Raw genomic sequence first — 24,927 nt, forward strand, 5'->3', positions numbered from 1 at the left:
CGAAACGTCGATAAAACTAAAATCATGTGCACTCCCCGGAAAATCCTAACAGTGCTATAAAAATCAGAGAAGAATTATTGGAATACGTAGCGGAATTCAAGATAACTAAATCCCGCTTAAGATGGTCACGTATGCAGGATAAGTTTTATGTTTTAGAAGATACAGATGCCCGATGCACTATTGTCGAACCCTGTATAAGCATTTTTGAGCGCTTACTGTTATGTAGTAACATTTTTATATTACGTGGTCTAAATCCCTATAAAAACTGTCAATATAATATACCAGAACTTTTTAATCTTTAACAAAATATTAATTTCAATAAAATGATATAGTGTTGAGTTTAGAAAGCAACGTAAAAATCAATTACTTCAGTCATTCTTAATTATTAAACATAAACCTAACGAAAACCTTATTAAATTTATTATTCAAATAATGTATTATTTATTTTCGACATAATAAAAGAATGCGACAGCATCAAGCAGATTTTAATGTAATTTATATTATTATACATCTGAAAATGGTACACTGAAAAAAAAATGGTTTTAAGTTCTACCTTAAAATTGTGATTTTTTCTTTTATATTTGATTCATTTAGATGCGTTAGAGTATTATTTTCATAACACGTATAAATAATGCACAAAAGAAAATCTATTTTTTATTAAATCAGAATTTAAAGTATAAAGCACAACGTTAAACGAAATTTGATGTTGATTTGATATTTTATTTAGATTGTGATATACAGGGTGTCCCAGAAATAAGTGCAAGTATTTTAACTGGTAGTATATTTCAACCCCAGAAACACGCCTATGAGGTTTTTTTCATATAAAATATTGAAAAATTTAAATTTTTTGAAAAAAATTTTTGAATTTTTTTTAGTTTTTAGTTAAAAACATAATTCCTTGATAATATGGTAACATAGGTATTAGATTAAATTTACAAGAAAGAAAAACCAGAAAAGATCCAGTAGTTCTCAAAATTTTAGCAAAAAAATTATTTTTTTTTGGAAATTTTCAAAGTAAAATAACACCGTTATTTTGGACTTATTTGAAAAACGATAAAGAGAAAATATGTTTCTTTTATCGAGATCTACCACCCCTTAAAATACTTGCGCCTATTTCTGGGACACCTTGTATAGAGTGATCCAACTTGTATTCGAAAAGTTTCGGCAGTCTACGCAGAGAGGGCTAACAATTTTTTATGTAACAACCATTTACGCTAACTGACCGTTTATTAATTTATACTGACAATTTTACTAATTGGCCTAACAATTTAAACAATTATTGTAATATACCGGGTGCATCCCAAAAGTGGCTCACCCCTATAACTTTTTATTTTTTCAGATAAACAATTAGATTTGGTAAGTTCGTATATGACTTAAATTAGGATTGATTGACATGTTCAGTTGTTTTTGTCACTTCCTTTCCCAACTTCCATACCGGAAGTAACTACAACTTTTGATTTTTAAATGGTACCCTCGGTATATTTCTGCTTTATTTGATAGAAAATGACACTCTGAATAGAGTGACATATCATATATTTCAACTTTTGATATGTTCGCATATGGTTTATTTCAAATTGTAACATGCAGTTCATAACGACAATTTGACTCGAACTACCAAGTGTGTGGTATCAAATTATTCTTAAAAAAATATTTTTTTTTTCCAAATTTGCTAATAAACCACCTTCGTTCCATTTGAAAACATTGAGATATGATTAAAAATACGATTAGGGCATCTTTTAACTGCCCGAGACAAGACCCGAAAAACTAGTTTTCCAAGGCTTCTTTATTAAAAATTCGTGTTTTTAACACGGCCATGGCACTCTAGATTGAAATTACAATACAATACAAATACATTTTTTAAAGCAAATATATAATTTAGGTAAAAGTTTACATATGATATGTCATTATAATCAGAGTGTCCTCTTCTATCGAATAAAATAGAAATAAACCGAGGGTGATATTTAAAAATCAAAACTTGTAGTTCCTTCCGGTGAAACAGGAAGTGACCAAAAACAATTGAATACGTCATTTAATTCTAATTTATGTCATATACTAACATACCCAATCTCGTTTTTTTATCTGAAAAAATAAAAAAGTTATAGGGGGTTTGGCACTTTCGAGACGCACCCGGTATATTACAATAATTGTTTAAATTGTTAGGGCAATTAGTAAAATTGCCAGTGTAAATTAATAAACGGCCAGTTAGCGTAAATTGTAGTTATATAAAAAAATTGTTAACCCTCTCTGCATAGACAATATTATGTTCTATTTGTTCGAGAATACTTGAGGTTTCATAAATATATACTTACATAAAGAAACTGTTCGATTTTTTTAAGCGCATATAACCTGTCCTTAGATGCAATGGTTGTTGTGAAAATAAAATATACATAATATATCGTCATATATTTGAGGTTTAGAAAACACACAATGGGATTGTAAACATGTTTACGAGCAAAACACGTATTGTACAGTGTGTCTCATAATGTATAATTTCCGTTGCCATATTTTGCATATTTACCATATTTTTGTTGCCGATATTTTTTGTCTTATTAATCAAGATAGTATGTGTTGCGCTTTTTTAAACTTGAGATACTTTTTAATAAATTCTTGGTGATCGATTTTTTTTTCGTATTGTTTTGAGCTTCCATGATTTTGTTTTTAGTTTTTCATTATTATTTCCATGTCTAGTTTAATATAGTATTAACTATGTGTCTAGATTCAGACACAAAAATTTCTATAAGATTTTTTAATGTCATACGAGGGGTGTGAAAAAATGCAGAATTATCAATATAGTATATTTCATCTGGTCGAATTTTTTTTCCATATACATTCTCCATATAATTTAAATTTGTTAATATAATTTTTGCATATAAAATGACAGCGATCTTCATTTCATAGCTATCGCTGACCCCGTTTTTTTATCATATTGTATTATGAACATGAAGTAATCGGAAAAAATACGATGCACGTGATTAACTTTGAGTGACAAGCTTGGAGACAGCGCTGCCATATTTTGATGGATTTATGGGATTAATCGTAATGTAAAATTGGGAAACATTATATTTATTATATCATTTTTTTAAAAGATTTTTAATTTAATAATTCATATTTTAGTAATTGATTTATTTGTTTTATAGCTTATTTTACTTATTATATCGATATTATATATTGGCAAAAAACTAGTCAACATTATGAAGATTATTCTAAGCGTTATTATGGGTTATTTATTTATTTATTTATTGATGTACATCTTACAAAACCACAAGTGGTAACAAGAAGTAAGAGGGTGTATAATAACATTAATGCACAAACTAATAATTACAGAATTTACTAAAAACTAACGTAGAAATAAATTTGGAAGTGGTATAATGTGGGGGCTTACCAATCAACTTACTTCTCTGACTGCCGTCAGAGATAATAAAGGACTGTTATTATCCTTGATGTTCTCGTTTAAAATAGTTTATCAGGGAAGCTACAAGCTCTTTGCTTCGACTGTATAAATGCTTGTGCATATTTTCAGCATACAATTTCAAGCAATGCAATACAAAAACTCGAACATTTAATTCTTAATAAAACTGTTTGTGCTTAAAAGTACAATTAAAAAAAACTACGAAAATAGACAAATTTAAAAAAATTTTGACCAAAATTTCATTTACTCAGGTTTATAAGCTTTAGTGTCAATTTTGAAATGATGATGTTTTCATATATTATCAACATTGTTATAAATTAATTGCTAGTTGCTTTAAAATTAGGTTTTTAAACTCTAATATTTATCTAGTTCTTGAAATAAATGTAATTTATTTACGCTATAGAAAACCTGAAATTTATATGAAGTTTTGTAACTAGTATTTAATAATTAACTTAGTTGTGTTAAACAAATTAATTTAAACAATCAGAATACACTATTTCCACATGGTCAGAACTTGACTGTCTATAAATTGACTACCCTATTATGAGAGCTACTAATTTAATAAAGATTCTATCTTCTGTGCGTTATATTTGAATTCCCCGATGTAGGGCAAAATAGGGGTCGGAATTACAATATTACCCGTTCAGGAAAATTATTTCCGTAACCCATTTCAGAGCCTTAACTTACCAACTATTTTGTTAATTGCGATATATATAGTACATACGTATACAGGTTATTAGCTATTTTGATGTCATATAGGATTATTTCTTATAGGTTGTAGCTTTTGGATGTTGTAGACAATAATTCAGTATTGAAACTAAAATAATTTCAGACTTCTATTGTCTTTATTTATTTTGCTTAAACAACGTTTCGATCAGAAGTATCACTGTGTGAACTCTAGTCTATTTTAGAGCTTTAGATAGTTTGGAGATTTTGTCTAATAACGCATTTGACAAAAATAAAATATCTAGATAATGATATTAAAATAGAATGTTAAAGCTAACAAATCACTAGATTTATTTTAGATGTTACCTTTAAATATCGAACTCATATATGGTAGGTTTTGTTCACAAAGGGCTAAAATAAAGCAGTAAGCATAACAATACTTTTATCTCTTATAAAAACTTTTATTTCTAATTGAAAATATTCAGGGTGGTCCGAACTGAACGAAAGATATATTGCTTTCCACCCAGAGATTGCTTCATCTCATCAACAATTTTATTATTATCAAATCTAAAATATCATGAGCCTCAGAGGATGAACTAAACATTCAATATAAGAGAAAAAAATCAAGAAAAAACATTGTTATTGGGTTCATCCTTTGTGACAGAAAAATAAAACGTTTGGTATTTTTAATAACGTTTATAAAAAGGAGTTGAACCAGGACGATCAAAAGTTTTCACTTTTCTATCACATGAAGATAGCGACATTTTGCAAGTTCTTAAGAATAATACAATTTACACTTCAGATCACAGTAACCAATATTTGAATAACATAATTACGTATTGAAAAGGCAGTTATAACTGAAACTTTATGTGGTCACCTGCCGCTTGCCAGTCGAAAATTAAACTTGTTGGAGACTAGTGGCACCCGACTGATGCCACGCCACTTACAAAAGACCGCTCCATCGCCAACCCAGTCTTATTAGCGCGACATACTTTCTTTACGTAGGCTTTAGCATATCCATTTGCCTAAGGCAAGGCACGGCACCAAGTGGATCTGCTAAAGCCAATGCAAAGAAATGCTGCCGCGCTTATAAGAGTGGAGTGGCGATGGAGCGGTCTTTTGTAAGTGAAGTGGTGCCAGCCGGGCAAGTTTAATTTTCGACTGGCAAGCGACTGATGACCACATGGCTTTTGAATTGCCGTTGCCTTTTCAATACGTAGTTTTTCAATACGTTTTCTGCCACAAAGAATGAACTTAATAACAATGTTTTTCTTCAGATTTTTCTTTTTCTCCTTAGTTTAGTGGAGTGCTTTAAGCCCTTTTGGGATACAAATATCGAAATTCATTTACTGTGAACGAATTTTTATAAAACTTATTATTCATATTTCATTTGCATTGTATTGCTATTTTTTATTTTTTAATGCAATACATTCATTAAGTTTCTTTATTTAAATTGCGTTGCTTTCACTTTAGTATTTAAATAAACAAACATATACAAATGCATACATACAAAATGGCTCCGTGTTTCGAAAAAGGTCTGTATCAGGATTCCTATTTGAGATTTTCACTGCAAACCTTTTACAAAATATGTGTGTAATGGTAGCCCACATTTCAAAAATATTTTTATAGATATACAGGGTGAGTCAAATATATTTTTACACTTAAGTTTTAGTTTTTCAAATGAAATGCTTTATATTTGTTTTGTTCAGTGGATTTGCAATACAATTTCGGTTCCAAATACCTTAATATCATTTATTAAAATTACTAAAATAAAAAGCAACAAAAAAAACACAATACAGAAGGTTTCACATAAATACATTCACAGTAATTGAGTTACCAGTGCCACGCCAGTTAATCACCATTTCTTTGCCTCACCACTTTTATTCCTTATATCACCGTTTCTATTCCACCAAAGGAAGGTGGAATAGAAACCAAAACCACGACGTAGAGGATTGGACAACTAGGTAACACGGAGATTAGGACTATTAAAGTAAACATAAATTTATATTAACTTTTTACTTATTTTTATCTGCAGAATATGTTGCCGAAGTTTCCCTAATACAAATCGGACTACCCTGTATATTAACAAAGTCGCTTAAATATTCGAGAAAATCTATAAATCATTTAATTTATTTAATTACTTTTAAAAGTCAAAACTTCGATACGCTAAAAGTTTATCTTGTCAGTGAAAATAATTTAACCTAAGTAATATGTCAAAAGATTTCTGAAGGTATTACACGATTATATTTTAAAGTTTGATTTTTTTAATCATTTTAACAACGTCCTTTATCATTTTAAGTAATTGCTTGGAAATGTCGATGTAGAAAAATAGTTACATTATATTAATTTTACTAAATTAGTATTTTATAAAATTTACTTGTTAAACTAATCAAAATTATGTAGATACGCATACGTAACTACTGACCAACTACTAACCAAACCAAAGAGTTTCAATTAATTTTTAAATTATATGTATTGGTTATTTATTACTATTCCAGAGGACGTCCTCTTTCTGATCGTACTGTCCTCTTTTCTCCCATATATTGAAAAAGTCCTTTTTTTTACATACCAAACTCAAAATATCAAAAAAATAATCTATCGTCAAAATGCTTAATAAAAATTAATAATTGGATAACAATGTGTCTTTCGCTCTACGAACTCTAGAAAAGAAATATTTGTGGATGCGAAGCATGTTTAGCTTTTTTATTATAACATTATTATAATATTAATTTATTATAACATTAACATTGGTATTTAGAAAAATATAGCTAACTTTTAATAAACTCCAGTTTTTAACCACTTTTCGGACTCACCCTGTAGTGTTTATAGCCAAAGTTTTAGTAAATAAGAAATAAAATGGTAAAACCTCATAGCGCTGTAAATAAAAATAGTGCAGAATCCAATTATCTACAGAAAAATTGGCGTTGCAATTTAAAAGAACTTAAAAGTTTATCATATTTTTTTTGTGCGAGCCAGTATACAACAAAATATTTTCAGTATATGCCCGTTTATAAAGTATAACGATCTATATAAAACTTTTTTTCATATCTTCCCCAACAACGACATTATTTGACTTCCTCGCACTAGTGGACTACCCTGTATATAATAAAGTAAGTACAAACCAACTATAGCAAGTACATAGTATACATTACAGATATATCTGATATTTATAATATTTTTTTAAAAAGCTGTAAAATATTTTTTTTTCATTGATTTATAACTCTGAAATTAGCAAACAAATTTAATAATATCTTAGGACTATGTAAAGTGATTAAGAACAAAGCCAAAAATGCAATAATATACAGCGTTTAAAAAAAATGGAACCACTCACACTTTTTTTAGCCAAAATATTTATTAGTATAATATTGCTAAATTTATGAGTTTATATTTTATTGGCATTTGCATCTTTAATTAAAAATGTTATTTTTTTCAAATTTAGTTAAGTTGGTTTCGAGGTTGGTTCATGTTGTTTGATGTAATTTTTAAGCTACCAATGTGTTTTCTTTTTTTTTTCGCTTGTCTTCATTATTTGTGTTCATGTTTACATTCTTATGACTTAATAATTTGATATTTTTTTTATTTGAAATTCAATTTTTTTACAATCGGTTTTACTTTTGACAACCATCCCTTGCTTGCTAATTGACAAACTCTACACATTGAACGAAAATATTTTACTACGGTTCCAGAAACTCCAATTAATACTGCCAATTAGGGTTCAGATCTTTTTGGCCATCATAGAACCGGACCTCAGTAACAATAATTAAAACATTATTTTTTTGTTACTACAGAATTTAATTTGATACTTTCTAGCGGCCGACATCAAACACTTCTAAATAAGTAATGATGCTATTTCTTATTGTTCTTTTCTCTTTTTGAAATTTTGGTCTAGCAACTGATTGTATATTAAATAGCCACACAGTTAATGAAAACTCAATTAATTTATTAGATAGAGAAATAAAAGGCAGACGCTTAAATTACCTAGAATAGTTACTTAAATTACCTAGAATAGTAAGAAATATTAAAATCAGCTAAATACGACAATAATGTAAACGACCAACGAGGATTCTAAACACATTTTTTATTAACCCTATTGTGACCTCCTTAAATCGACTTCCATAGCAAATATATTATATATCCTTAAAATGTAGTCAGACGGTTAGTTTTTAAAGAATTCTTAAAATGACTAACTAAGTTAGTTTTTTTTTTTTTGAAACATCTAAAAGCGTGTTTATTAATATTTTCAAATTTTAAAATGAATCAAATTTCTCATGTCAAAAAACTCCCCGACACCAATTTTCATCCAAATACTGACGTTACTTCAGAAATTATTTGGAAAAAATCGAAATAAAAATGAAACTACTACACCCTGTATTTCCGAAACTAAGCATTTTACGACATACATTTTAGGACATACATTTATAAGAACTTTTTTACATATTTTTATCTGAAGAATACGCTATCGAAGTTTCCGGAATACAGTTCGGAGCACCCTGTATATTAACCCTAATGCACATTTTGCAATTTTAAATTGACATATACGAATATTACAAATTTTGCTGCTTTAAAAAGTATTACTAATAGTCAAAAAACGTTTTCAAAAGTTGTCAAACCCACGTACCGATGGGTTTAGTAATTGAAGGTGCGTTGAACTAGGGTAAAGGCTAGAGTTAATTCTCTTTGAGAGAGACCGTTTTTGAATGAACACCTTTGCTATCGTACGGGCGTTAATACAAAACCAATTCAATTCGACCTCTCTCGTAATTGTATTAGCGATACACGTGCCAGTTTAATTAATAATTTGCTTCGTTAGAAACTATTCTGTCCCCAGACGTCTAATAATAAGTGACTAATAACAAACATTCTCGGACAGTGTAGGTTTGAGCTCTAATGTCACTGAGATTTCCCAATGAGTACGTATGTAAATAGGGTAGCTATACACACACTGAAGCTAAAAGTATGAAAAAATATTTCTAAAAATTTTAAAATTTTGAAAAAAAATTTTCGTAAATTCTGTAATTAAATTAAAAAATAATATTAAATTATTAATAAAGTTTTTTTACTGTCTTGTGTTTTGTTAAGGCCGTTTTATTTTTTTTGTCATATTTATAGCCTTTGATTCTACACTCAGATGCAAAAAAAAACGCAACGGAGAATTTTTTGGTCAAATTTAAAGTGTTATATTTTTGTTGTTTTTAGCCCTATTTTCATGTATTTTTTAGCAAACTGTCCATAGTTATATCAACTTTAATTTGTAAACTCAGTTTTTTATAAACTTTAGTATTTGGCATATTATACGAGGTTAATCGAGGGGTTGTTTTTTATCCTAATTTTATTAGTCCAAACCAAACAAAACACCCTATGCAATAATTTCGTTTGTAAATTTTCCTAAAATTTAATTTTACGGTCAGAACCATGTCTCCTGAATATTTTGTTTTTTGAATCATGTCAATACATGCCTTGGTTAATTTTTAAGAGCGAAATGAACTGACCACGATCAATTTGCATTTTTTTCAATTATCTTTACATTTTGATGTAATTTTTTAATACGACGAGATCGTTTTGGTGACTATTGTGATAACGTCATAATATGCTGCATTGGATACTCTATATTAAATTAAAAAAAAACGTTAAAGACTAACGATAAAGCCTGGGTTTTAATAAACATTAATCAATAACAGAACTAACGATATTAAAGAAAACATCATCATCATACAAACAGAAAAAAATGTAAAAACTACCCTAATACTTTGTACTGTCTCCCTTGGCTGCTATTACTGCCTGTATAGGCACGTTCATACTGTCATTGAGGCTGCATATACCATATTGTGTTATGTTTTCCCAATCTTCATTAGCGAAGTTCATTTAATGAAGCTGGTACCGCTTCGTAACCTCCTGGCAAGCATTTCCCAAACTTCGAACATGATGCGCAGTTCATAGTAGTATATAGGTTACAATAATCACCAAAGCCGCCTTGTCATATTAAAAAAATAACTTCAAGAAGAAATGATAATTGAAAAAATTGCAAATTGTTGGTGGCAAGTTCATTTCACTCTTAAAAATTACCCAAGTCATGTATTGACATGAATCAAAAAACAAAATGCTCAGGAGACATGGTTCTGACCGTAAAAATATATTTTAGGAAAATTTACACACGAAATTATTGTACAGTGTGTTTCAAAATAGGGAAAAAACAACCCCTCGATTAACCCTGTATAATATGACAAATACCAAAGTTTAGAAAAAACTGAGTTTTCGAATTAAAATTGATATAATTTATATACAGCTTGCTAAAAAATCATGAAGATAGTGCTAAAAATAACAAAACTTTAAATTTAACCAAAAATTTCTGTTTTTTTTGCATCTGAGTGTATTTTCTAGATATTGCGACGTTTGCCCTATGTATACTGCATCGCAGTCCTTATATGCTATTTCGTATACTACATTGCTTTTTTTTAAGATTAGTGTTTTTGTTTTTTAACTGGGTGAAATTTTTTGCTACCAAGTTTTGAGCTTTGTTTTATTTGTGAGCTTGTTTAATAACAGTGAAACAAAAATTTTAAAAACTGAAAACCTTTTCAAACTAAGAAGGTCTGTAATTTTTTTGCTATGGAAAATTTTGTATTTTTATGGAAACATTTTCAAAGCACTTTTTAACGTAGAATTTATTGGTTTAAGTATTATTTATTTTTTCAATTTTTTTTTTAGTTTAAGAGTTATCAACAAAAAAATTGTTATTTTATTTGGTACACCTGGTATATTTTTAATTAAATTAAAATAACTTAAAATTACCTTTTCAAAAATATAGCACACTTGATATTCCTTTCGAGATATAGAGTTATTAAAAATTCGCCCACTTGAACGGCCCCGGCTGTATTGCAAAAAAATCTAGTTGAGAGCAACAATTAACATTAAAATAATATTTGCAATGAGAGATGCAGAATTTTATAATTATTTAAATTATATTTAACAACATATTTGACAACAGTAAGGATGAAAGATACCCTAGCATAACAGCTAAGTACTTCTAATTGTTGTCTAAATTATACAGGCAATTTAAAAATAGGAAACTTTATTCTTCTGCCAAGATAAAAATCCACTAAGCAGGCACTAATCCGGCGGCCTCGATGGCCAACGGCTGGGATCTCGGTTAGCTATTGAATTATTCTAGAAATTGGCTGCAAAGATTTTCTGATAACTTCTGCGTTCTGAGGCGGTGCCTCGTCTTGCTGGAAAAATATATTTTATTAGGGGCAGATCACGAATAAGGGATCCAAAGCCTACTAGTTAAAAGTGGCGAACTTTTAAAAATTCTGTATTTCGAAGGGGACTATAACAAAATATAGTAGTACAGCTATATTTTTGGAAAGCTAATTTTAAGTTGTTTTCATTTAATTAAAAATATACTGGGTGTCCCAGATAAAAGGTCAATTTATCTGTTGATAACTCTTAAATTATAGATTTAAAAAAAATATACTTAAATCCGAGCTTAAAAATGTGATTTGAAAATAATGTTTTCATAAAAATACAAAATTTTCCATAGCAAAAAAGTTACAGCGATTTGCTAAAAATGCACATTTTTGGAAAACACCCCGTAACTCATAAACGGTACAGATATCATTGTACGGTTTTCATCATCATGTTTTTAATAAAAATTGAGCTCCAGACACTGATATTAGTTTTCATCTATTTCCAATAGAAAAGGGTGTTTCCCTTTAAAAGCGTCGAATTTGGCCCACCCTGTACCATATACGTAAGTACACATTTCGCACAGATTAAATTTACTTACCTTGCAGGAAAGGTATCAGCTTGCACATGGTCCCGCCAAACACGAAATCTCGTAGGAGCGCTCCGATCAGGGTGAAGGGCATGCAAAGTACGCCGAGCAGAAGATCAGACACGGCCAAATTGAGAAGGAACAGATTTGTCACTGTCCTCATCCGTCGATTTTGGGCCTGCAAAAAAGAATATTAGCGTTAAATTGTTTCAGGTCACATTCGCATGACGCGACGGATAATTTCAGCTCGATTTCGTCTTGATTTAATGAAAAAAGTTACTTTTCGTAATCGCTTTTAGTCTCGAGTCAACAAGTCTTTTCTTTCTCTTTTCCTTAGTCCAGGAACTTTAGTTAAAATTTGACGAAAATATCAAGAAAAGAGAGCCGAAAATTTTGGCGCAGCTAATCTCTATTTTTAACAAGTAGATGACAAAATCATAGAGTCAAGACTTAAATATATACTTGGGTTTATATCAGTTAGGTAAAAATTATATTTCAATAAGCCGATTTGATGTAGATCCAAGGGAATCGTTCACGTATACATCGACCTAGACATGTTCTTGTAGTAAACATTATTAATTAAAACAATTAAAGTCAGGTCGATGTAGCGTGATGTTTCAAGGCAAGCTCGTACTAAACATCGGTGATGGAAAAGTACAAAGAAAACTTTTTATGACGGGTGCGTCATAAAAAGTTTTCTTGATGATTGGGACAAATATAAAAGAGTATGCTGAAGACAGTCAAGGTTGTTAGTCAGCTATTGGTTAGTCTGCTGTCAGTCCAATGTTTAGTCAGTCCAATGGTTAGTCAGTCCAATAAGTAGTCAGTCCAATGGTTAATCAGCTTTTAGTCAGTTCATAGTCAGTCAAAGAGTTGTTAGTTGGCAGTCGGTTAATCAGTTGGTGAGTTAACCAGCCAGCCAGTCAGCTGAAGAGTCAGAAGTCAGCTCGTCAACTAATGAAGATATTGTTGTGAGTACCATATCAGCATACTCTCTAAGTCTTGGTATTTCCAAGAATGGTTTTTATATTTATAAAACCATTGTATATCTTATACTAAACAAATTTATTTTCTAACGGCTGTTTTGATTAAAAGAGAGAACCTGGTATAAGCGATCCTGACAAAGAACCCCCAAGCTAGGTCGCGAAAATAGTACTTCTTATACACAGTGTCTTAAATAAGTAAAAATATTTTAGGGGTAGTATGGTTCGATCCCAGGAATATCTCTATGAGTTTTTTAGGACGTAAACTGCTAATGCTTAGCAGGAATAAAGTGCGGATTACAACAGGCCTCTTGACAGAAAATATTGCTGTCAAGTGTCACCTGAACAAGCACAACCTGTATCAAGGAAGTCTTTGTTGTAGACTTTGCAATTATGATCTTGAAACAGCGGAACACATAATATGTTACTGCGAGGCTCTGGATCGCCAGTGACACTTTTTATTTGGGAAAACAAGGCTAGAACCGGAGGAACTATGCTTCCACCCTATCAAGGACCTGCATAAGTGGGTGCAGAGTAAAGGGTTAGGATAATGGGTGCAGAAATAGAAAAGGGACAAACACAATAGGCCTCACAGGTCGCAGTGTTTATAGTAGAGGACTGCCTCTTTATATTGAAAAATACAGTTAAAAATATAGTTTTGATAATATGACAACAGTTAGTAGATTAAATTTACAGGAGAGAAAACCCAGAAAATGTTCAGTGGTTCTCAAAATTTAAGCAAAAATATATATTTTTTTAATTATTCAAAGTAAAATAACTCGGATATTTTGGACTTATTTGAAAAACAGTAAAGAGAAAACATGGTTCTTATATCGATATCTACCACCCCTGAAAATATTATAAAGTACGTCTTCTGGATCTATGTGTATGAAAGGAATGCGGACAAAAAACATTTAAATAAACAGCAATATATATTATAAATCGCTACCTAAATAGAAGCGGTATAGACTCTACGTGGACTTGACAAGTATGTCACCGCAAGAGACTCCGCCCACTAATTTTATTGGCTACTTGGAAATTTGTGGAATTTTTATTGATGGGACACGTCGTCTAATTTATTTACGAGAAACTTCGAGAGAATATTGTTTCCCCCTTTACGGATGCCCCGTAGCTACAGAACGGATTGACTTACTGTGTACTTATTTAAGACTCACCCTATATTATTTAAAGGAGAAGTGTCCACCATCTTGAATTTTATGTTTCTTAAGATTGTTTTGGCACCCTCTTTTCAATTTTTCGGCAAAAGAGTTTATGAACAAATATGCAAAAAATCCTCTCCAACTCTTGTAAAAGTAATGTAGTATAAGTAATTTTGTTTTGTATTGTATGTATTGGTATTAACAACGTAAAGTGTCAACAATTTAGACATAAATAAGACTTGATGTCCCCAAATATGTCCAATAAGTTTATTTTGATTCCAAAAATACGCAGTAGTTCTATGTCTACGGAATATTGGGACACCCTCTATATGGACAAGACTGTAATTTCGTCATCTATTTGTAAAATCGTTCAAGGTCCGAATATCTAATTTTTTTGTTAATAAAATTCAAAGTTATTGGACTATCCTATCACAAACAGAAAAAGTAAACGAAGAAAATATATCGGAAAATAATTTCGAAGTTTGTTTGATTGAATTTAGTTGGTTTGCTTTTGACGTTAACGATTTTGATTGGGGATCTGTATTTTATCTTAGCTCGATTTATAACAGAAACTGATGGAACAGTTCATTAAGAAAAGGTAGAAGTTATAATTTTTGTTAAAAATAATTATTTCATTTTGGGATTTACCCAAGCGCGGGTTAACATAAGGAAAAAAAACAGTTAATAACATAGTAAAAAGTTGATCGTTAGATAAACTAGAATACGTCAGATTAAAACGTGTTAATTACATGCATAAAAATAGGTACATTTAAATAATCTGTAAATTAATAATAATAATTAATAATTCGTTAAAATTTATTTTTTACGTTGAATAGCTGGGTAAATTGACAAAACTATTGTTATTGGACAGAAAAAAGCCAACACGAAATTAGGAAGGACATTACAATAGCCAGAGAAATTATTACTTCAGCATTTGGGCGGGAAATATATTGGTAACCAAATATTAAATAAAATATTCATAAATCATAATCTAAATGGCAAGAGATCCTTGCGGGTTTTAGAAGGGGCTTATTCTAAATCTTTGACGGAGAAACGGATGTTTTTGCCATTTTTGACAACATTTTTGCCATAGAATAATGCGTAAGTAAATTTTTGCCATAGAATAATGCCACGATAAAGATTTCCAGGGGCTAATCCATCCAAATATTCACATTGCCTAACGACTTTTAAATCCGGTGATATATCAGGAACTAGTATTTCGCCATAGCTGAGCCATTGATTCTATTCTATTTTTAATTGGTTTATGTTGCAAAATAAAAGACAAGTGTGAATCATACACAATTTAATTATGAATAACATTCCGATTATAAACATAAAGTTCCTTACTCTTTACCATAATCATATTTATGGCAGAGCAAAGCTCTCTATTATAGCGGACAGCAAAGTGCAGGAAAATGGAATGGGTCTTAGATGCAGGTATGACGGCGCACAGTAGGCAATATGTCCAAACCAAGTTGCAAAAAATAACATCCACAGTTAACATTTATGGCAATAACATTAGATTGGAAACATATTGGTTAAGAGGAAACCACATAAAACTAACAAAAAACCTTATTCGGAGTCTCTTTCGAGGGGCTGTAAAACGAACTTTGCGCAAAACATACATTTTCAGTTAATTTGTGTCCAATAACTGCCTTTTTTCTACAATTTTTTAAATAGTAGGCGTTGCATTCAAGTGACACAGTATTATAACAATTGAATCGGATGACCTTAGCTTGCTGTCAATAATTATTGTGAAATTGTCATAATGTGTTTTACGTAGATTCCCGGTTGCGGTAAATTTAATGTCAAGGTAAGTAAAAAAGGATCTTTTATTTTGATTTTTTGGATAAAAACTAGGTAAAGGTCAAAGTAGAACATAATCATTTAAGGTTTTTTTGATAGTGGCATATATTCTATCTTAGAAAAGTTAAGTCAAAAAAATCACAAAAAATCGCAACTTTAAACTTATTGGAAGCGTATGTCTCCATGCGTATGTGTATAGTAAGATCTTTTATGTGGATACTTCTCATAAATTAATTGTTATAGTAGCTAGAGAAGAACTTGAAATAAAAAGTTACGTCATTTTTCTCAAGATTTCCGAAGAGGTATGTCATAAATGTCAAATGACATTTTTTGACAAATTGACAAATTTTGACAGTAGGTACCTAATTTTTTAAATTAAATGAAATGGATTTTTCTTTCAGATTTAAAAATGTGCACTTCGTGACCATTGCTTCCAGCTGTTATAAAACAAAATATCAGTAAATAAATAGTAGGTGGTAAAATAAAATTTAGATATTTTTAATAGGTATAAGTTCTGTTATTTTCGAAATCGTCATGGTTTAAGTCTCAGAATATTGTTACTTATTTAAAATATAATAATAAAATATTGTTCACATATTGTCTGGTATTATTAGAGACCCAACTTATTCAAATGACAAACAATCTTGAATAAAAGTTCGACTGGATTAGTATACTTAGAGTTTTCTTTTATACATTGACACCCCCTTTATCTTTTTTATTTGACGTTTCCGAAAACTGTCTCAAATGAAAGTGGTTTTGAATAAATTTGCCAAAAAATTCTATTTCGCATATCCAAGGTGCTTCAAAAAATCTGGGCGTGGTTCAACTATCTTATTTCAAATTAGGTATAGGATATGCTACATAAAAGTAGTTAGGATTTTTAGGAGAAAATAAAAAAAAATAAATAAAAAATTGGGTACTAATTTTAAATAAGAAAGTTGGGCCACGCACAGGATTTCTAAGGCACCCGGTATATGCAAAGAAGACTGTTTTGAAAAATGTATTCCAGACCATTAAACTTTTATTCAAGACACTTTTTTCGAAAACGTCGAATAAAAAAGATACAGGGGATGTCAATATATATATACCTAACCTAACAAACCCTGTATATGCCGGAGGAGTAATAATTGCTCAATATTTGTCTGTTTCATCTTGGCTCTGCCAAAAATCGTAAAAATTAGTGAAATGTAAAATATTCTTACCGCATTTTGGTAGCTGTATTAGTCAAAAGATGATTTTTCCATTTTATGAATCCCCCCACCATCCCCAGCCAATCTCAAGTCAGCCAAAACTAACTGGGTTTACGGGCTACTGGCATAGAATGTTTTTACCAAATTTGAATGAAATCGTACAATAAAAGAATTTTTGCAACCAAATTCTTGATTTTTGCCCACCGTGTGGCGGTCTGTTCAACATAAAAAGACTCAGGGCAAAAATACGTATAAACCTCATCACAGAGCTTCAATGCGCTGATGACTGCGCTCTGCAAAAATGTTACAGCAACAAAGTAATGAGATTTTTGAATAGCCGGAGTGCAGAAGAGAGATAACATCACGTATCGGGCTTATCAGTCAGCTCATGAAAGAAAACGCCTTGAGTAAAAGTCTTCTGATGCGTGTCGAATACTCGTCAGCGGGTAATGGCAGGGAGTAATTCCAAATCTGACAATTTTATTCTTCGATCTTCTTTTAAGAAATATTTATGTAGAAATATCTGCTTCCTGTGTAGATTATATATTTTTATGTACATGAGAATTTTAAAATAATAATTGACACATATTCAAGTTTAATTTCTGTCTGTGATATAATGAATTTATCCACTTTAAAGACTCACCCTGTATACCAATATTGCTTGATTTATAAAAAATATATCGTTCCAAATTTTTATGCACAGCAAAGTGGGCACATATCAGCTAGTAGTCTATATTGTTTATTTTAGTGTGTTTAGTCTATATTGTTTATTTTTATTTAGAATTGTATATATTTTGTGCATGCCTGACTGTGCTTACGGATAGTATGAATAATTTTTTATATGTATATTTAAAACGTACTCCTACATTTTGTTTATTAATTCATATTTTTAAATTTATAACCTTATCATTAGTCAATAGCTCAATTTGATACTATGACTTTAATAATTAATAAATAATGAATGATGACTTAATTTACTAATTTTCGTAAACTTCTAGTAATGAAAGATTAAATAAATTGAACTACTAGCATGAAAATACAACATGTCTCCACTTCTCTGCCGGTTTTATGTTTCACTTTTTATATAATTTGATATTTAATTTCCGGGATGTAGAAATATGCGGATATCGGAAAACATTTTATAAAATGTATGTTAATTTTGGCAGGTAAAATTCCTCTCGGTAAGTGAATGCGGAAGTTAAGAAGGAGGAAAAAGAAAGAGACGGAAAATATATAATTCCGTTCGCTAAAATAAAAATAAGAATAACATTGCCAAAATAACATTTATACGTATAAGATTGTATATATAATTTGTAAGTTAGTTATCTGCCTCAAAAAATACCGCTAGCAATATCAATCTAATTAGTTTTACTAACAGAAGTTACCATAAATTAATTTATAAAATACAAAGCGGACAATTCCAATAGTAGTATAATACACATTAGTGGCTTTCTTAGACCTAGAGAGTTCCTTCAATAATGTAAATACAGAGGCGATCAAAAGAGCCATGAAGGAACTAAAGGTAGAGCACTTAACCATCGACCTGAGTGTTACAATTGCTGGAAAACAGGACTATCACTTCGGAGATGGGAAACAGCTCAACCAAAAAACGCGCGCGACAAGAGGCACGCAACAAGTATCCTGACCAATCCCATCCTCCTGAGACCAATCCTGACCTCTTTGACAAAAAAAAAGGAATCAGGATAAAGGCATGGTCTGTTTGCAGAGGACGTGGTAATACTGATCGTTGGCAAAGACTTACAGACCATCAGTGACAAAAGTGACATAATAGAATCTGCTCTGAAGAAGCTAACGGAATGGTCAAAAATGAAAGGTTTGGGCATAAACCCAGACAAAACCTAACTTATTAAAAGAGATATCGTGATATACTCTGACAGCTTGGGTGCTTTAAGAAGCCTCACCATGCAAGGAGTGAGATCGAAAAATATGAGGACTAAGGCTAAGAATTACTGTCCTGGCTGCGTCAAGGCGGAACCGCTCTGTGCTAGGTACCAGACCACAGCTGTTGCTATTAAGCAACCAGAAAGTGGACAAACTCGCCAAAGAGGCGACCAGGGAAGAAACTGAAGAGATTATCAGCAGGATTTTTAAACACCACTGAAACAACTGTTATAAAACCATTTTCTGTTACTCTATTTTTTACACTTTTATGATACTTCTTTATGAATTCTGGTTTAAATTTTAATAGCTATAACTGTTCCTTTAACCAACACGAAATGGTAAAATTTTACACCGATCACATTTTATATATTTCGAAATGACTATAAAATTGTCCGTAAATCACGCACAGACCACAAGAAAAAAATGTGTCTGTGATATTTATCTTCATTTTTAAGTCTGAGAATTTGATTCACGAATAAAGTTTTTGTAGTATAAAAGTTATATTATAGTTCCATGTATAATAGCTTCAAAGTTTTATAAGAAGAAAAATACGTGACAAGAGAATTTAAGTTTCTCTAAAAACAAAAATTTAGAATCTCAACAACATGTGACATATGGGGATACATTTTGAAGGCGAGGGAAGAATATAAATTGTTTATATTATTTTTTTTTTAAATTGTTTATATTATTTTACGAGAAAATTAATAAAAACATAAAAATATAGTTGAAATTGTTCAGTCCTAAAAATCAGAACGCCTTTCTATGGTAATATAATTTCTTTTTATAGATTTGGTAGATTGTTATTGATAGAATTAACATATTATATTGTATTAGAATTAATATACAAGGTGGTCCGAACTGTATTACGGAAACTTTGGCAGCATATTCTACAGATCAAGATAAGTAAAAAAGTTCGTATAAATGTATGTCCTAAAATGCTTTTTAGTTTCGGAGATACAGGGTGAAGAAGTTTCATTTTTATTTCGATTTTTTCCAAATAATTTCTGACGTAACGTCAATATTTGGATGAAAATTGGTATCTGGGGGTTTTGTGATACGAGAAATTTGATTTTAATGTCAAAATTACTCCTGTGTGTAGGGGGCGCCACATACATGTGTTTTAACTGTTTTGAGGAGTAATAACTTTTCGACCGTACCTGTATATAACCACTGACTAAAAAAATATACATTTCCATGACTTTATATGTCAAAAATATCTCTTGGTAAAAATCGCTACGAGCAACCGTTCTCAAGATATTTAGAATGGAAATAGTCAATACATGTCATTATTGACAAAAATAAGCACACGTTGAGTATAGTATTTAACTGAAATAATAAATTTTCACTTTTTTAAATTAATAATAAGTTTTTCTGCGAAAAAAATATGATTAAACAGTTTCTTTTGAACTTTTGACACAAAATAATTTCAAATTTATGATTTCAGTGTAATAACTATTTAGTCAACATGTTTGATTTATATCAATGATGACAGGTATTGATAATTTCGATTCCAAATATCTCGAGAACCATTACTCGTAGCGATTTTTAGCAAGAGACCTTTTTTATGTTAAGAAAGTCGTAAATGTATATTTTTTGACTCAGTAGTTTTATACAGGTACCGACGAAAAGTTATTACTCTTCAAAACAGTTAAAACACATGTAGGTGGCGCCACCTACAAATGAGAGTCATATTGACATCAAAATCAAATTTCTCATGTCAAAAAATACCCATCCACCAATTTTCATCCAAATATTGACGTTACTTCAGAAATTATTTGGAAAAAATCGAAATAAAAATGAAACTTCTACACCCTGTATCTCCGAAACTAAGCATTTTAGGATATACGTTTATACGAACGTTTCTACTTATTTTTATCTGCAGAATATGCTGCCGAAGTTTCCGGAATACAATTCGGACCACCCTGTATATCGTCACCAACTTGTATGAACGTCAAGTAGAGAAATCGACTTCTAGTTATACAAGTTTATCCAACGGTTCCACTACGACCTTTTTAGGTCTACTATATAGTCCTCTTTTGGACCTTTGAGTTACATTCTACAGTCAACAAGTTGGAGATTGATCCCTTCATATTGCTTTTTGTCAGTGACGTATCAGTGCATAATACAAAGAATAGCACCTTTCAAAGGCTGTCCCACTGACATAATATGTATTCTGTCGGCTCTACTTCAGATTGCCAAAATATGTACATGTCTTTCTCCGTCAACCCATCAAATTTACATGCTTAACATTATTAAGCTTACAATGCTCTATTAGATCATCTACAACTTTGACAATCTTTCTGCGTTTGCTCATGAAGAATATAAATAATAATATAATAGTCGACTCAGTTACTTTGAGCTCTAAGTAGATATCAATCCTGTAATGTTATATAATCCGTTATTAGAAAGGAAATGTTTGAACGCACAATAGGTATTGTGCTTTTGTTTATTGCAAATATGTTTTTCATATTAAATAGTTACACTATTATTTTCTCTTTTGTAAAGTTTATAATGAATTATAATATGATTTTTTGATGTACGTGTATATGTAATAGATATGAGATGCATTAAAGTATATGCAACACATTTATACTTTTGTCTATTCATATTATAGTGAAAATTGTGTGGTGCTTTTGTTAAGCTAATTACCTCGTAGTAAGAATTTTTCACAACTTTGTTTACCTTTCAGGCTAATTAAACATCGTATATTAATTTGACGTTATTTTGTTACAAGTTTGTTTCCCTAGACCATTTACATGGATATATCAACACCTTAATATTAGAGTTAGAAGGGCTAATTTTTCGCTTAAACTTTGAGAACCATATCTATATGATAATGTTCGTAATATTTTCCGGATTTTCTTTCTTGTAAATGTAATCTACTACCTATGTTGCCATATCATAAGATATTACGTTTTTTAAGATAAAATTTAAAAAAATAAAAAAGTTTCAATTTCGATATTTTCCCGAAAAAAAACCTCATAAACGTTGTTCTGGGGTCCAAATATACTACCCCTATAAATATTTGCAGTGTGTTGATCTGCGGTGCGAGAGATGGGATGGATGGTACTGGGTTCGATCTTCGGCCAGTACGGTCGCTTTATTTATTTACATAAAAATATTGATTTATCTATATAGAGCGACCAGCGAGCCGCCACCTCAAGGAAGGGAATGGAAAACCACTTTGAGTATATTTGCCTTGTACAGCCCCTCATATAGTGCCGTTCCGATTCGGCAATAACCTGTATAGTGTGACCAACGGATCTGTAGCTACGGGGTATCGGCAGGGGAACGCAGTTGTAAACAAAACACGCCCAATTTCTTTCTAAAAAATAAGCATGGGCGTACGGTGTTATATGAAAATAATGTGTATCATAAATATAATACTCAGATTAATATTTTTTTTCAAAAAACTTTATGATGTTTGAATCGTTACTGTTGAGTTAGCAGATAAAACTAAAAGCTTTTATTAAAGCTCCCTTAAATATTTTGAATCATTTTATTATTGTGTTGTTAATATAATAGAAGAAATAATTACAGCTGGGGGTTGGAACCTTTGGTGTTACACAGCAAAATAAAACACTAAACCAGTACAATACACCAAAACACTTTTAATTTTACACTGGACGCACGTTTCGCTAACCATGTCTGCCATCAGCAGATGATCAAGACTGAGTCTTGAGGTATATTTATTTATATATCTGTACTAACTATATTTTTTTCTATAATACATAATTTTAGATATAACTATTTCCAGCAAAAAAAAATCTTGAAAATAATTAACTTTGGAAGCGCAAACAAAACATAATTTTACTCACCAGTAGATCCAATATTGCCTATTACACCAGATATGGTATCGCTCCGCCAGCAGTTTTTAAAGGTTAGGTCATTGACTACCCATATGTTTCATCCAAATAGATAATACTTGGCTATATTTTCGAATTTCGCGTATATATTTATATCTCTCTCTGCAATATAATGGGCCGCTCCATTAATATTTATCTGTTATTTTGACATTTACGCCAAAAAAAATCATTTGATTTTAATAACCCCCTAAGCGTTTCCTTGCAAAAGGAAAATTCGATTATTCCTGCAATTTTTGCAAAAGCTTTCTAATTGCGGGGACGAGTTTGAATTCGAGATAAAATCTATTTATCAAATTCCTGACCACTTCGAAAAAGTCGTCGAGCTTTTCGACAAGAGTCTCACGTGGTCGTTTCTTTCCAAAGCTGGATATCATTTTATCGGGGTTAGTTTTCAGCCTTTTTTTATCTTCTGTGTGAATTTTTTTTATAGCCGATACGCTAACTCCGGTATAAAGAAATATCCGCTCAAGTTTACGTTTAAGCGGCAACTTAAGCGAACTCTCTGTAGCTTCTTCATCGCAAACCCTATTATGAACACAAGGAAATAAACCAAATGAGATTTCATCCACGTTATTATTAACTTACCTATATAAATTAGCTATTATTTCTCTTGGTGGTACAGGTTAGCATAATAGAACCATTATGATAGAAACATCATTTCGGAAAATGTAATAATATACCAAGTGTTTGTTTAAAATAACAAAGATGCTACCAATTTTAGTATGAAGCGGCATCACTGTAACGCTGAAAATAATTTAGACAGATGGAGCAAGAGCCCTTACGCAAAAATCTAAATTTTTAAAAAATCCTATGACCGGTTCTCCATAAATGTCTAAAGTACCATAGCCGTGAGTCACCCTGTATTAGTATACAAGATGGTATTTCAAGTCAAATTGAATTTTGGCTCATTAACATATTTGGAAAATGCCAATTGTTGACCAATTGAAAATTATTTTTCCAAATACGTTAATGAGCCAAAAGGTATTACTTACCAGAGTTAAAATAATAAGTATGTTTCCAACGACGGCAAGCATAAATATGATACAGTACAGTGGAATTTGAATTTTTTGCGGACCGTCCCACACCAACACTTGGTTCTTTGGTGGCGCGGATGTAGTGGTCCAATTTGACGTGTCCATCGTCGACCAATTAGAATCGAACGAGATGGGATCAAATGTAACTAATTGGTCCATTTTCACCTATCTATTTCCTCTCCCCTTTATTCGATTGCCTCGAAATCCATTCTATGTGTAATTCTATTCTGGTTCAATAGTGTAGCGTTCGATTCAGTCCGTTTGATTGAAATTGGGTCTATACGGATCCATGCCTGCAACAAATTGCGTATTGTTATTAAGTTATCTATCTTTATACAGAGAATTTTCTTTAAGTGTAAACCTAAATATGTACTAGGATGTTTCAAGCAAATATTTTAAAATGTGGCTCAAAAAAGTACTTCTACAAGGTGGTCCAAAAAAGTATTAGTGAACCTTAATTTTTTTACACATTTTTATTTGCAGAATATGCTACAGAAGATTTTGATTACAATTTGGAGTAGTCCCTGTATGTCAAATTTGATTTTTATTATCATTTTCCAGCCTGGCTATAACATATATATCCAGATCCAGCCAGTTTTTTCTTCCCATCTTTCTTTTAAAGGGAAATTTTTTATGGCTCTGTATTTACCGAATCAAATTCCAAGTCACAACTTCGATTTAGGCATCCTATTAAGCATCGAGTTCGACGGATAATATTAAAAGGGAAAATTAGAAGTTCGTGGAAAATTAAAGTAAGCCGGAAAAAGCACCCTATTAGTCCAAGGTCCCAGGGTTCTCAGACCTTACTTATTTTCTCACAAATACGATTATAATGTATGGGGTAATGCAGAATTAGATATTGAGGGTATGCAATAATCAATACTAACTTGGCCCTAACTAACCGGCCGTGAAAGCCTACACAATTTTATCAACTATTTGGATTTTTTAAAATAAAACGAATAAAAATCATATTTCAAATTCCATTGAAAACTGGGGTTTTAAATTATTTTGTAACTCATTTTTTCATTTATATTAGCAAACTTAAAAAACATTTTTTTAGTACCTAACCAAAATAAATTGAAAATATTTAGTTTTTTCTATCGTATCTTAATTATTATGGAAGCTATCTGAAAACTT

The 24,927-nt window shown here is 30.9% G+C and overlaps 1 protein-coding gene across 1 annotated transcript in view; it reads right to left on the reverse strand.

Annotated features, from left to right (window-relative positions):
• LOC115878305 (cholecystokinin receptor-like) overlaps nt 1–23,949 on the reverse strand; it is a 105,508-nt gene extending 81,559 nt beyond the window's left edge. Inside the window, exons 1-2 of the mRNA XM_030894762.1 lie at nt 23,749–23,949; nt 11,862–12,027 (exon numbers count right to left, since the gene is read on the reverse strand). Coding sequence (XP_030750622.1) covers nt 11,862–12,027; nt 23,749–23,949 — 367 coding nt within the window. The remainder of the gene's footprint in view (nt 1–11,861; nt 12,028–23,748) is intronic.
• Nucleotides 23,950–24,927: the final 978 nt, after the last annotated feature.

The sequence above is a fragment of the Sitophilus oryzae genome, unplaced genomic scaffold, assembly GCF_002938485.1.
Source record: "Sitophilus oryzae breed Bouriz unplaced genomic scaffold, Soryzae_2.0 scaffold_1508_pilon_pilon, whole genome shotgun sequence".
NCBI lineage: Eukaryota > Metazoa > Arthropoda > Insecta > Coleoptera > Curculionidae > Sitophilus > Sitophilus oryzae.